Below are 15000 nucleotides of genomic sequence, written 5' to 3'. Positions count from 1 at the left end.
TTGACATCTACCACCTAATGTCCATCCGAGGGACGGAACACACCGTTCTTTCGCCCTGCATGCAAAACACCAGGATGAGAGTTTATAGCTGGGTCAAGATTCAAACTCAGGCGAAACAGCTCAGAAGCAAACCAGACTCAACAGTGTAATGGTTAGAGCATCCGCTCCAAGTCTGGAAGGTCAGCAGTTCAAATCCTGGCTGAGTCGTACCAAATATTTATTTAATGGTACTTGCTGCTTGAACTTGATGCTCAGCTTTTAAAAGATTACGAGCACCGACAATCCCCATAGGTTTCCATCCATGGGAAAGAGGAAATTCCTCCTTAGGAAATACCTCACAATGTGGTGAGAAAAGCGGCGCCATTGTTGCAACATCGCTGGTACCCAGAGTGCCCCGGGAAGTGATGGCACTTCCCCCAAACACAGTGGTTGTTTTTGGCTTGTGCATTCGGCTGTGTCCATGTGTGTGTGGCAGCTGCACTACGAGCCTTAGAAACTTAAAAAAAAAAATTAAAAATTAAAAAAAAAAAAAGAGTGAACACCTCTAATGTATCCTGTCAACCCAATAGTGTATAATCCACTCCTAACTTAATTACATTAAAACAAATGTGACTCCTTTGTCTTTCACAGATTATCCAAGGAGTGGAGAACAGCATTTGAAGAATAGATGAATTCTCCAAATCAAGAGCTGGAGAAATTTAAATTTATTTGGAGCTTGCATTGAGCAATTAAGACTTAAGGAAATAAAGACCAGGAAAGGGAGAGCCATTACCAAGTTGTATCCGTTGCCAATGTAATGTCAAAAATAAATAAATAAATCGCATTCTTGTACATGTGCATCTCACCAGCTGCAGCTTTATGTTTGGCCGATTCACCTTCTGCACAATATCCAAGGCTGGAAATGAATAACAAGAGGAATCAGTGCAAGTTCTTGATTGTTCCATTCCAGTGTGAGCACTGCTGTTGATATTAAAACCATCAGCCTAGTGTTTAATAGAACACTATATAATACTGCATTGCATCTCAAATACTGCAACTGACAATACCCATATTTTGACCTTAAAATACGAAAAAATAAACTTGCCTGCAGAAATTAACAATTGGTGCAATAATCTGCCACCCACACGCTACATGCATTATTAATAATTAGATGGTGCTTGAGTATTTGGCCCGAGTCAGAATTCAGCGGATAGATTGCAGTTGTGAGGATTAAAACAAAAAAAAAAAATGTATATATACAGTATATATATATATATATATATATATATATATATATATATATATATATATATATATATATATATATATATATATATATATATATATATATAAATAATGTGAATTTGTATATCGTTTTGTTTGTTCATATATGCTTCAAAAACTAAAAAAAAAAAAAAAAACTACTCAACCAAATTTGCATGTTGCTGAAGGGTATCCCAGGTATGGTTTCTGTCAGGTTAGCATATCTGGGGAAGGGAGTTTATGGTGGGGGGGGGGGTGGGGGAAGGGAGTTTATGGTGGGGTGGGGGGGGTGGGGCAAGGGGCGAAGACCCAAATTCTCTCCATGTAAATGTGTATTGCATAGTTCCACTCGCTGGTCCTCGGGATTACAAATCAAAATTCTTTTATAAAGTTTAAACAATTCGATAATGCACATGATATTAAAATCTGAGTGAGAACAATTCAAAATTTTAAATTTTTATCTTGCCAAAACGAAGTTTTTGCAAGATATGTTAGTCAGCTTGTATGTTTTTTTTTATTTTGTCTGTAATCACTTATAAAAAATTCTGCAGAGCACAGTTATCATTGGAAATTTTTGTAACTTCGCATATCAGAGGCCTATAGAGGTCCCTTTCAGCGAATAAAATTTTGAAGGTCAAGGTCAAAGGTCAAGGTCACTTTGTCGCAAATCAGGGGAGTCGACGAAACCCTTATTTGTTGAGTAATTTTGATCCGATAGTCTTCAAACTTCATGGGAATATAGTTCATGGTCTGGCGCTCAGCTGATTAATTTTTGGTGACGATTGGCCTTGACCTTCATGGTTAACGCCTAAGGTCAAACATATTTGACCCCAAGGTCAAATTTTCAAGTTTTAGGAACCATATCGTGTAGTACCTCAAATTGAACATCTCGATGAGTGCTTTCTAGATATGTCAAGCTTGAGACATTATGACGTCATTTGGTGACGTTATGAGGCAAACGCATATTTTTCATGGTTACTCTGTCGAACGATTCTCATCGGAATCTCTCGTAGGCAGATATTCCTCAAGGAGTCGCTCCTGGTGGATAGCAGCTCTGTTCACCTCAGTGTGACCTTAAAGAAGTCACACGTGGTCACCTTTTGGCAAGATACATGTCACCCTGCGGGTGACATTGGTTTATTTTCATTTCACTCATTTTCAGCAGAGGTTCAAACCAAAGCATCGAACACTGAGCTTCGCAACAAAGCAGAAGCGATTTTTGCGCATGCAATATATAAGCAGCGAATAGAGCTGATGTCAACTGACTTCCAAACAGATGGAAGATGACCTCAGACAAATGATAGAGTGAATGGAGTAGGATGTTTGTCATGTACAGCATGATGCTGTCTTGATTAAATCCATCAGCAAAGCAACAGGTAAAAATAATTATATATATATATATATATATATATATATATATATATATATATATATATATATATATATATATATATATTGTTGCGGATTCGCACCCGCTGGCGTGCGAAGGGCCACGTAACTCGAATCGCGGCACGTCGCCCACCGGACGGACAATCCAGTCGTGACCCTCTCGGACTAACGCCGGGAACTAGTCACGGGTGGACCTTTCGGCCTCACCACGATCGTGCCAATCGGCCCCCCGCGTGGGATAGGGTTGCTCGCCAAATTCGACCTACCTAAGTACCCACACGGAGGGTAGACCGGGCGATCGCACCTCGCCGCAGGTCGACTTCGGACACGGGCCACTTTAAGCGACCCGTACCGTACTATCGGGATAACCGAGCGGTGTTATCGTCGGCCTCGACGGTTCGATTAATTATCGGGCGTTTTAGCCCACGACCAACCCTTTACGTGAAGTAAGATGGAGATTCAATAGAGGAAAAGACGAAGCGAAACGGGAAAACAGTTCAACATGAAGCACATTTTTTTCACGATGAACGGAAAGCACACATATACAATTACACCAAAAGCAAATGTAAAAGAAGAAGAAACACAATAATACACAAAAAGCAAATGCAACAATGCAGATCTAACCGACTACCGAGCACACGGCAACACTTATACAGTTTTACTTCACAGACGGCGCCGACAACACATACACTCAAAGCAAAAGAAAAGGACCACCCTCAAGGATGAGGGGGGTAGGCGGGCCTGGGGCCGAGACCGCGTCGGGCCTACCCGTCTGGTGATGAGCCGCAAAATGGCGCTGGCGCGCCGACTCCGCGGGCCTCGCTGGGACTGCCTGGTATGGGGTGGGAATGGGGCCCCCTTCTCGCACTATCTCAGCGCGGGGGGAAACAGGAGGGGGTTGTTGATGCTCGGGGGGGGGGGGGTGGATATCTCCCTGTCTCGGGTCCCGCGACGAGCATCTCCACCACGACCTCGGTCGCGCCGCCGGCCTCACCCCTCCGCAGCTCCCCGACTCCGACACGAGCACCCCCTCGACCGTCTTTGCCGCCGCCCCCTCTCCACAGCTCCGTCCAACCGCCCTCTCCGTCTCCTCTCTTGACTCGTCCCAACTCTTCACTGGCTCCGAACTCTTCACTCTCTCCTCTCCGTCCTCTTAACTCAACTAACTACTACTGCTTCTTCTTCCCAACTCCACCGATTGCCAACTCTTAACTCTCTCCCCTCCGAACTCTTAACTGACGAACGCAGCCCCTTATATGCCCCGTGGCCTCGCTCCTTCACCTTCGACCCTTTACCTCCGACCCTTCACCTCTAACTGGCTCCCCATTGGACCGAGGAAAAGTGGGCGTGAATGCTTTTTGATCCATGAATTTGCATATAGCGACCACACTCCAACGCACCTGGAGGCGGGGTCAAATCGCCCCACGCTCGCCGATAGGACGGAACAGAAGTGGGCGTGTCGTTTTTGATCCGTTTTCTTCGGAAAGGCCGGCGCTTTTGCACCCCTGCTCGGTGCGCGCCCTGCACGAGTCCAGTATCGGTGCCCACAAGCGGCGTGGGAATGACGGTGATGCGATGGTTGCGAGGGCGAGTTGTGACGGTAAAGGTCGTGGCTGTTGGGGTTGTTGTTGTTGTGAAGCGGCGTTGCGGCTGGTGGTTGTTGTGTGATGGCTGTTGAGACGTGGTTGGTGGTGGTAGTAATGGCGGCTGGTCCAAAATAAAGATAGTGAAAGAAAAACGGCTATCTAAAAGGGTCGCAGCCCGCATGAATGACATTTATTCCCTCTAAACAACGGGTTTGGGCCTAACTACACATATACTTACCGAGATATCTCACCTAAGGGACCTGAATGGTGGTTTGCGAATTTCGTCAACCACAACACTACCCCCTCCCCTTTTTACAGACTCGTCCCGAGTCGTCAAATTCTCGTGTGCCATCATGTGTAGTTTTCCCCTAGTACATTTTACCTACGGATCCCTGAGTGCGACATTCATGGTATTCGTGTCCCCAAAATAAATAACATGTGGGCTGAGTAACTACCTAAACAAACTCACTCACACGGACGACTTAAAAAAAAATTGCCGGCGCAAGGACAGACATGCCGGGGGCGCACTCATATTTATAGTACATCTTACCTTAACTTACAAATTTTACACTAAACCATGGCCCAGGATCAATGAACTCTGCAAAAAGAAAGCAGTTAGCAGGGAGCCAGGCTGCTCGCATGCAGTCTCTGACTCAAACAATGCAGGTGACAGGGAACGTGGCCGGCTGCTCACACGCAGTCCAAGGCCTTCCCTTTTGAACTGAACGAAGTGAACCACAACGGTGCATGGGCTGCACAAATGCAGTCTCCGTGCCAGCTCAAGTGGCACACGCAATGAACACAACGAATGGATGGATGCAAACACGGTGCACGGGCCGCCACTGCAGGCCCGTGTTGTAGCTGCCAACAGGGCAGTTCTCGCAGCTTGCAAACTGTTGCTTTTACGATGATCCCGGCGCGCACGGAAATGAACAGGGGGGGGGGCAAAGCAAAATTGAACGGGGCTGGTGAACGTGGGCAGTGGGCAAGGCAAAGGCAGCAGGCAAACACAGCCCGCAGAAGAAGGCCGCTGCAGGCAACCACAGCCGGCAGATGAACTGGCCGGCACAGGCCTTGAAGAAAAACAGCCAGCCGGCAGATGAACTGGCCGGCACAGGCTTTACGGCAACACAGCCAGCAGATGAAGCTGGCCAGCCTTTGCCGTTCAGTGGAGGTTGGTGGAGGGAGTGCAGTGGTGCTGGCCACTCGGAAGGCGGGCTCGGACCTACCCTACGGTCTCCCTCCCAACCTATCGCCTTTGCCTGTCACTGTCTATACCCACTCCCTTAATTTGTCAAACCCCAATTTAGCCCCAACTTATTTTTTTATTTTTACTTCCCCACGAGAAATCGTCCCCTAACCCCCTTTATCGTCCTTGTTCGGCTAACCTATCCTGTCACCGAGCCTACTCCCAACCCCTACGTTCCCTTCCCGGAGGGGAATAAGGGAGAGCTAACGTCCTGTGCCGAGGCCCAACGAAGCCTCAGGATGGCCTCCCCAGACTTCAGCGATCTATAACCAAAGTGGGTCCAGCGGCCCACAACGAGAGCGAGGGGATGGATGGTGCGGAGGGGTACACTTCCTATTCTACCCTATCCATTTAACTGTTAAACTACCCCGGGGCTTTCAACAAGCGCCTCTCGCTTAAACTATTGGTTCTAACAACCCAGATTCCCGTCGCCCGTGTTGGTGTCCTCACAATTTCGGGCCTCGCCCCCCAATTTTCTCTCCGTGCCCTCACACGGTCTCATGGCTGGGACACGTGGCTCCCTTTGGCAGGCACGACCCTCTGCCGATTCCACTACGATGGCACCCCCGGGCACTACACTGCCTCCGAGCCTACCAGCTCCCTAAACACCGGGGAGTGCCCCCCATGGCACCTCCCCTGAAACGCACACGTGGCAGGCTGGCTTCCCGGGCCCCTTTCCGAGGGTCACCCGTGCCCACAACACTGCCCACGCGGCTAATGGCACCCCGGGCCCCCGCACCAAGCAGGCGCACCCGTGCCCACTACGCTATCCCGGCCCCCCCATGGGCCCTTGGCCTACCACGGCCGACTAGCCTGGTGCCCGGGGTACCCACTCAGCGATACTCACCTTTCGCAGCCACGCTCCCAGCCCGTCAACAGGGCTCCTGCACCCCTCCAAACGGGTTTCGAGCCTACACTCCCACCAACAACAAAACGACCTCCATTTTGTAAATTTGACTAACCCCCTAACTCACTCTACACTGACCCCGGGGTCCCTTGGGTGGGAGTCACTCCTCCCCCCCAATCACTCATCGCACCATGCAGTCCCCATTCGCTCCATACACACAGACCCGCTGGCCTCACTCACTCAACAAGCACACGTACTCACCTCACAACCCACAACTCTTCAACACACTCACGCTGAACCCTGCCATCCTTCAAACTACCTCCCCTAACTAACTCGTGCTCCCACGTCGTCCCTTAAACTACAGCACGTTCCTTTTAACACTACGTAGCTAAACTACGTCCCCTCTACACATTCACAAGTCTGTCACTGTCCCCAAATAATCCCATTAATCAATTTCCCCACCTAAATCTGGCTACAATCCCTCTAACTCATCCATTCCACGGACTCCATGAGGACTTACCCCTGCCCCATGAAGTCGGTCTAGCTAAGCTAACCCTTCCCCCTAACTAGTTTCCATCCTGTGCCCCGGTCAAGGGGATCATCCACCCCTTGCCCAGGAATCTTGTTCACCCGAAAGCGAGGCTTGCTGTTTTTTTTTTTTTTTTGCATGCGCAGCACCAGCGCGGCTACTCACAGCTCGCGCACTTTGCACCTGCCCGTGACGTCATGCAGCTGCACTTGTACCTCATCCCTCCTTGGACGGTACCATCCGGCAGGGATACCCCTCCTGCCGGATTCCAACCCCACGTGCAGCCATGACGTCACCGTGCACATAAAAAAAAAACACAAGCCCCACGTCTCGAGGGGTTCCCCACGCGAACACATGTGCTTTGCCCGTTGGAGCTTAACACACACGCCTGCGTGAAGAACCCATCCGGTCCAAATCCGTAATGCTGCCTAAACTTTGTCCGTCCGCGGGATCGGCAAATCCACCGCGTGCGTTTCCGGACCGGGACTTCACTCTCGCAAGCGAGCACGTGGGGGCCTCGTGCGTTGCACAGCACGGACCTCGTGCTCACTGCTGGGTGAACCCGGCACGGTCCCCGAAACAACTACAGCCGCTACTCGGCTTTCTTTCCTCACATGTCGCCGTCGTCGCCATTCGACACACGCACTCCCGCGTGTTACGACGCTAACACACCTCACCATTAAACTCACACCGGGAGACGCGGCTTCATGTTCACACATGCCCACCGACATCTCCCTTACATACCGCTCTCTCACACACACGGTCTCCCTTACACTCGGCCGTTCACTCACGCATGCCATCTCCCTCGCACACGTGGCTCCACTCACTCGTGCCATTTCCCTCACACAAACCACACCACTCACACATGCGGGGGCAATCATCCACGGTGCCTCATCCACACACTGTCCCTCACTCACACACGCGGGGGCACTCACCCGCGGTGCCTCATCCACACTGGCCGTTTCATCCACACACACGGCCTCTTCCACTTGCGGTGCCCCTTTTACACACGGCGTGCTGGGAAGCACGTACACCGGCACAATCGCCACCACACCACTCACACATGGGGTCGCTTCCACACACGGGGACGCACTCACACCTTGCACCACACACACAGGGACAACCACACTGGGGATTCGTGTCCCCACAAGGGTCTCCGGGGCCTCTATACCCCCCAAGCTCTCCAAGCACCCGTTCACAGCACTCGTCCCCTCAACCTCGCAAAACACGACCGAACTCACCTGGTCGTGACTCGCCTCAAGGGGGCATACTCCCTCCCCTCGTTCCCGGAGGAGGCCATCCAACTGCTCGCACTGGGTCTCTACCCAGTCCGCGAGCTCACCCCCATTATCCTCCACTACCTCCGTGTGTGTGTGTGTGCGTCACTTACCCCGTCTTCATCGTGTAGTCTTCCCTCTATCGTTCCCATCTCCCGTGTCTCTGCCAACTCAGTCACCTCTTCACCCTTTACCTCCCTTGTCTCAACTATTATTTCCGTCTCTTCCCTTGTTATCTCCCTCGTGCACGTCTCCGTCACCCCAATTAGTTTGTCCCTCTCGGTTACCGTCACGACCCTCGCCCAACACGTTCCCCGAATTATTTTTCACCCGCCTCCACCGCGGGCCCGACAGCCGTTGCACCCCCTTCCAGCTCGTTCGCTCCCACACGTGGAGTCGCCATTTTTAGCTCCCTGGTCACTGCCTTCATGCCCGCCTGCAGGCTTTGGCCCATGTTCTGCGTCTCACCCCGCAGCTTTTTCATTTCTTCCTTCATGTTTGTTTCCATCTCGTTCATTTGCTGTGTATTCGCATCCATCTTTTCGTTCATGCCTTTCATTTCATTTGTGTTTGCATCCATTTTCGTTTTCATTTCCGCATTCATTTGTTGCACATCCGCATTCATCTTTGCCAGCATGGTGAATAGTTGGGCCATGTCGGGTGCGCTTGGGTGAGCCGATTCGGCAAGGATCGGGGGGTTTTGGTGGAGAGGGGGAGGGGAGGTGTCATACACCGCGGCCGCTGCCGCACCTATTTCGGGCTCTGGGTTCAGTTGGGCGAGTTCGTTTTCCTGTACAACCAACATTTCCTGCACGGGGATTTCATCCTGGACCATGGATTCTACACATTCTACATCCATTTCTAATACCCCCGGCTCCCGCTCGCCTTGAGACGCCATCTTGCTTCTCGTAAAGGGTTAATTTAGCTCGCTCGTAATTTGGAGGGAATCGGGGGTCGCTCTTCTCACCCCTGGACCGATTCCCGTGAATTTAGCTGGAGACAGGAGAGCCCGTTTTCCCGTTCTCCGATACCAGTGCCGCGAGGAGGGCGATGAGTTTATATCGCACGACCTGACACCAGTGTTGCGGATTCGCGCCCGCCGGCGTGCGAACGGCCACGTAACTCGAATCGCGGCACGTCGCCAAACCGGACGGACAATCCAGTCGTGACCCTCTCGGACTAACGCCGGGAACTAGTCACGGGTGGACTTTTCGGCCTCACCACGATCGTGCCAATCGGCCCCCCGCGTGGGATAGGGTTGCTCGCCAAATTCGACCTACCTAAGTACCCACACGGAGGGTAGACCGGGCGATCGCACCTCGCCGCAGGTCGACTTTGGACACGGGCCACTTTAAGCGACCCGTTCCGTACTATCGGGATAACCGAGCGGTGTTATCGTCGGCCTCGACGGTTCGAATAATTATCAGGCGTTTTAGTCCACGACCAACCCTTTACGTGAAGTAAGATGGAGATTCAATAGAGGAAAAGACGAAGTGAAACGGGAAAACAGTTCAACATGAAGCACATTTATTTCGCGATGAACGGAAAGCCCACATATACAATTACACCAAAAGCAAATGTAAAAGAAGAAGAAGAAACACAATAATACACAAAAAGCAAATGCAACAATGCAGATCTAACCGACTCCCGAGCACACGGCAACACTTATACAGTTTTACTTCACAGACGGCGCCGACAACACATACACTCAAAGCAAAAGAAAAGGACCACCCTCAAGGATGAGGGGGGTAGGCGGGCCTGGGGCCGAGACCGCGTCGGGCCTACCCGTCTGGTGATGAGCTGCAAAATGGCGCTGGCGCGCCGACTCCGCGGGCCTCGCTGGGACTGCCTGGTATGGGGTGGGAACGGGGCCCCCTTCTCGCACTATCTCAGCGCGGGGGGAAACAGGAGGGGGTTGTTGATGCTCGGGGGGGGGGTGGATATCTCCCTGTCTCGGGTCCCGCGACGAGCGTCTCCACCACGACCTCGGTCGCGCCGCCGGCCTCACCCCTCCGCAGCTCCCCGACTCCGACACGAGCACCCCCTCGACCGTCTTCGCCGCCGCCCCCTCTCCACAGCTCCGTCCAACCGCCCTCTCCGTCTCCTCTCTTGACTCGTCCCAACTCTTCACTGGCTCCGAACTCTTCACTCTCTCCTCTCCGTCCTCTTAACTCAACTGACTACTACTGCTTCTTCTTCCCAACTCCACCGACTGCCAACTCTTAACTCTCTCCCCTCCGAACTCTTAACTGACGAACGCAGCCCCTTATATGCCCCGTGGCCTCGCTCCTTCACCTTCGACCCTTTACCTCCGACCCTTCACCTCTAACTGGCTCCCCATTGGACCGAGGAAAAGTGGGCGTGAATGCTTTTTGATCCATGAATTTGCATATAGCGATATTACTCCAACGCACCTGGAGGCGGGGTCAAATCGCCCCACGCTCGCCGATAGGACGGAACAGAAGTGGGCGTGAGTAGTTTTTGATCCGTTTTCTTCGGAAAGGCCGGCGCTTTTGCACCCCTGCTCGGTGCGCGCCCTGCACGAGTCCAGTATCGGTGCCCACAAGCGGCGTGGGAATGACGGTGATGCGATGGTTGCGAGGGCGAGTTGTGACGGTAAAGGTCGTGGCTGTTGTTGTGAAGCGGCGTTGCGGTTGGTGGTTGTTGTGTGATGGCTGTTGAGACGTGGTTGGTGGTGGTAGTAATGGCGGCTGGTCCAAAATAAAGATAGTGAAAGAAAAACGGCTATCTAAAAGGGTCGCAGCCCGCATGAATGACATTTATTCCCTCTAAACAACGGGTTTGGGCCTAACTACACATATACTTACCGAGATATCTCACCTAAGGGACCTGAAAGGTGGTTTGCGAATTTCGTCAACCACAACAATATATATAAAAAGAGATATTCAGAATACGACATCATGTGACAAATACTAACGAGAGTAACAAGCAGAATAAGATAAACCTGGAGGAATCATGAGCACAGATAAATCATGAAAAAGGAAATACACATGACCACATGAAGCACTATTAGGGAAATAGGTTGATACTTGGAGGAGAGAATGCCACAGAGTATGTACGAGTGTTTACTTGTGCATGCTGAGGAAAACAAATAAAAAGATTCCAGATAGTGGCAGAGGTCCAAACAAGGGAGGAGAATGAGAAGGGGTAGGGTAGAAGGTTCTGGTAATGTAACGGCAACTTGCCAAAGTGAAAAAGGTTGATAAATTCTAAGGGTTGGTGGAAGTACAATATCCAAGCTTTTGTGACTGGGGATGGTAAATAAAGTCGTTAGCAATCAGCATGCCTGGTTTGCACTCACAATGCAAACCAGGCATGTTTGCCACAATGTACAAGAGTACATGAGTAAAGAAAACCACAAAACGGATGGACGCTTGAAAACCTGCAACCTGATGACCACAAGACAGGACCAACACTTTTGTGGAACATCGGTTGAGAATGCAATGCATTAATTTTCAGTGTTTGCAAACGAGAACGGAACTCAGTAGCACATACCTCCACCAGGCTGAACAGCTTACAAGTTTGTATCCCACTGATAGGCCGGATATTTGGGATTTTTTTGGGGGGGATCGAGATCACTGATAGGGAAAGAAGTGAACGGAAATCTTTGGGATTTATTATTATTATTTTTGCAAACACTGTCGAGGCTCGAATGGGAGCTAACACACAGAACGCACAAGGGGAGCAGGACAAAAGAGGGGTGGGAGAGGGAAGGGGGGGGAAAGTGTGGACATGAGGAGATCCATGGAAGGGAGAGGGATGGGGTGGGGTACACAGGGTAAACAAGATGGACACTACATGTCCTTACACGATGGGGACTTTCAGGAAGGAAAGCAGGGAATGTGAAGGGGGTGGGATTGGGGTGGATTAGCAGGGGTAGAAAAGATCATGGTTCTGGATGGGGGAAGACAAGAGGTGGTGGTGGTGAACAGCTGTTTTGAAGACCTGGAGGGAAGAGTGGGATTGAAGAGTGTGGGAGTTTGTTCCAAAGGTGGGGGAAAAAAAAAAGAAGAGGAATGAAAGAGTGAAGGTGAGCAGTGATTCTTGACTTTCGTAGTTTTACCAGAAGGGGGTTTCTGGCAGACCTTGAGCGCCCTGTGGAAATATGGGGGGATATATCTCGGACAGAGCAGTAGGGGGCCAGGCCAGAGAGGACACGGTAGAAGACAAAGACCACCAACCTGCCTGCGGTGAGAGGGTGAGAGAGAGAGACAGACTCAGCCTCAACCCAGGAGATACCAATGATCCAAAGTGCCTTGATTTCCAGTGTGAAGCCGAGAAAGGTGAGAGGCAGGAGCACCAGTCCAGAGGGAAGAGCAGTACCCCATCAGGCTGCAGAAGAAAGCTTTGCATGTGGTCAGGAGATCAGGTGTGCCAAGGAATGACTTTGCATGATGGAGAATGCCCAGTCAGCGACTGGCTTTGGAGGCCAACTTGTAAAAATGGCTCTCTCATTTTTCCAAGCAGGCCTCCAATTTTTTTTTCCCCAAAGATCATGGCAGATAGTGAGGCCCAGAAGCTTAAATGAAAGGACTTCAAGAGGATTGTTGAGAGGATTCAGGGAGCAGGGAGGGGGGGGGTCCAGATGGTCCATTCAAGGAGACATGGGTGAGGGTGCGAGTGTGATATTTGTCAAGGATGAACAATACATTGAGGATTGCAAGTGTTGCATGCATGCCAATGAATGGGCTGATGAACCAACAAGTGATGTACACCAAAAGATAAATCATCCCAGTAAGTTTGAAGGATCAAAGATGTTCTGTACTATTTAACACGAATGGAGGAGAATACATGAAAGCATAAGACCACATTAGGAGATATTGGTAAACCTTTACAAGAACGCTCAAAGTCACAAGGACATCCGTAGACACGAGCCAGATGGGAACACCAAATATCTTAAAGATTATCATGAGAATCACCATCCATATTAATATGAAAGAAATACTCATTGAAGAAGGAAAAAACAAAACAAAAAAAAAACAACTCTCCATCAATGAGCGACAGATGTCCCAGCTTGCTGTTTTCAGGTATTTTAAAAAGGCTTTTGTGCATCTTTTATTTCTCATCCACATTTGTGTCAAAATCTTATTAACCCTCCCCTACCAAAGCCAAATTTTAACTTTGTCTCAAGAACCTTCACCTTGATGTGGGGTATTCACAAAATAGAGAGGCTCAGTAAGTCGGTTGTTTATCGGCTCCACGAGACCAATGATTCCGTTCTGCACAAACAAGGCACCAAACTCATGTAATGACATCATCACTGTATGCAAGCCAATGATATGCATGAACTGCACCAAGGAGAAATACATTTATCGACAAAGTACAGCATTTTGAAAGGAATCTAAATTTTGTTCTACCATTCAATTTTCATTCATTGGTTTTTTTTGGTAGTGTAAATTTTCCATGACAATTACCCTGATATAATTTAATGTCAAAACATTTACCAACTTGTGTTCTTTATTGTTTTTCTATCTCACCACCAAATATGGGTCGACAAGTCTAACATCTTCTAGTTTCCAACATCTCTGGGTCTTTACACCAAAAGTAGCAATTTTTTAGCACAAGCTATGATTGCATCATTTGCTCTTGCAAGATCTTTCATGGTTTGTATATTCTCAAGTTGATTGCACCTAAAGAGGTGCATCAGTCTGCACTTCAGCCCCAGTCATTGTTTTTGTATGCAGTGCAAGACTGCAGAGTAGCATCATCAGCTGAGGATGTGTCTGTGCTGTTGATGACTAGATATGCCCTTTGTAGGCAAGAGTAGGAATTTGGGATATGGCTCGGGTGCCGACTATAGCTCTCCTCATGAAGGAGACTGTGGGATCTTTAACATCCACCAATGAATGCTGGCAGATGTGACACCAGTTTAACGTTCATCGGAATGGGCAGATATTGATGAATCACCCCTCTCTCTCTATGTGAAACATAGAGATGATAGTTTCTAGCTAGGCTGAAATTCGAACCTAGGCTAGACCATTTGGAGGTGAGTGCGTGTACCTCTCGGTCACCCTGCCTACCTCACTCCACATTGACAAGCAGCTAATCCATAAATGTAGTCCCATTCATTCCCATGTCACTTGACCTTCAAACACCAGTGTGCAGGTGATAAAGACTACACCAGACCATCCATTGTTTAATTAGCTCTGAGCAGCCGCTCATGTTAACACGATCCTCGCTTTTTGGGCTTTTATTAACCTCCGCCATCGAAGATCGGAGGTTACCGTTTTCACCCGTTTGTTTGTTAACCTCCGCAATCAAAGATCGGAGGTCACTGTTTTCACCCCTTTCTGTTTGTTTGTTTGTTTGTGAACAGTATTACGGAAAAACTCCGACGGATTTCGACGAAACTTGGTGGGGGGATTAGGTATGGTCCAAGGATCATGCCATTAGATTTTGGACTAGGTCCAAAATCCAATGACCGCTATGGCGGCCATTTTGAAAAAATATTTGAATTTTTTTTTTTTGCATTTCTACATGTTTTAAGTGATTTCCAACCCCCCCCTCAAAAAAAAAATTTGTTGGAGAAAAAAAAAATTTGTTGGAGAAAAAAAAAATTTGCAACTTTTTTTTCCAACTAAATTTCAATTTTTTTTTTCATTTCTTCATGTTATAAGTGATTTCCAACAAAAAACATGCCAAAATTATCATTGCGGCTGATTTTGGAACTTCAGGTGGATATACCCACGTAAAATCAATTTCTGTCTCAAGGAATCCAGTTATGACGAATGAATTGAGTATGTAAAAGTAAAAAGTAAAAGGGAAACTTGCAAATAACTCTGTGAGCACTGTTGACATCAAATTGAATGAATTGGATATCAGGTTCACTTAAGTGACCCAGCAGTATTGGCGGCGGAGGT

At 49.2% G+C, this 15000-nt stretch overlaps 1 protein-coding gene across 5 annotated transcripts in view; it reads right to left on the bottom strand.

Annotated features, from left to right (window-relative positions):
• HYI (hydroxypyruvate isomerase (putative)) overlaps positions 1 to 15000 on the bottom strand; it is a 52794-nt gene that overhangs the window by 15059 nt on the left and 22735 nt on the right. For 3 of the 5 annotated variants that reach the window (XM_085884400.1, XM_085884399.1, XM_085884401.1), the window contains exons 5-6: positions 13281 to 13359; positions 846 to 895 (exon numbers count right to left, since the gene is read on the bottom strand). In XM_085884400.1, coding sequence (XP_085740526.1) covers positions 846 to 895; positions 13281 to 13359 — 129 coding nt within the window. Of the gene's footprint in view, positions 1 to 66; positions 497 to 845; positions 896 to 13280; positions 13360 to 15000 lie in introns of those variants that run through there. The other 2 variants (XM_085884402.1, XM_085884403.1) reach the window with 2 other exon arrangements.

Source organism: Eptatretus burgeri, chromosome 6, assembly GCF_056783735.1.
Source record: "Eptatretus burgeri isolate ZD-2024b chromosome 6, Ebu_testis_v1, whole genome shotgun sequence".
NCBI classification, from domain to species: Eukaryota; Metazoa; Chordata; class Myxini; order Myxiniformes; family Myxinidae; genus Eptatretus; species Eptatretus burgeri.
The sequence above is the reverse complement of the archived record's forward strand: the minus strand, read 5'-3'. Positions and strand labels throughout refer to the sequence as shown.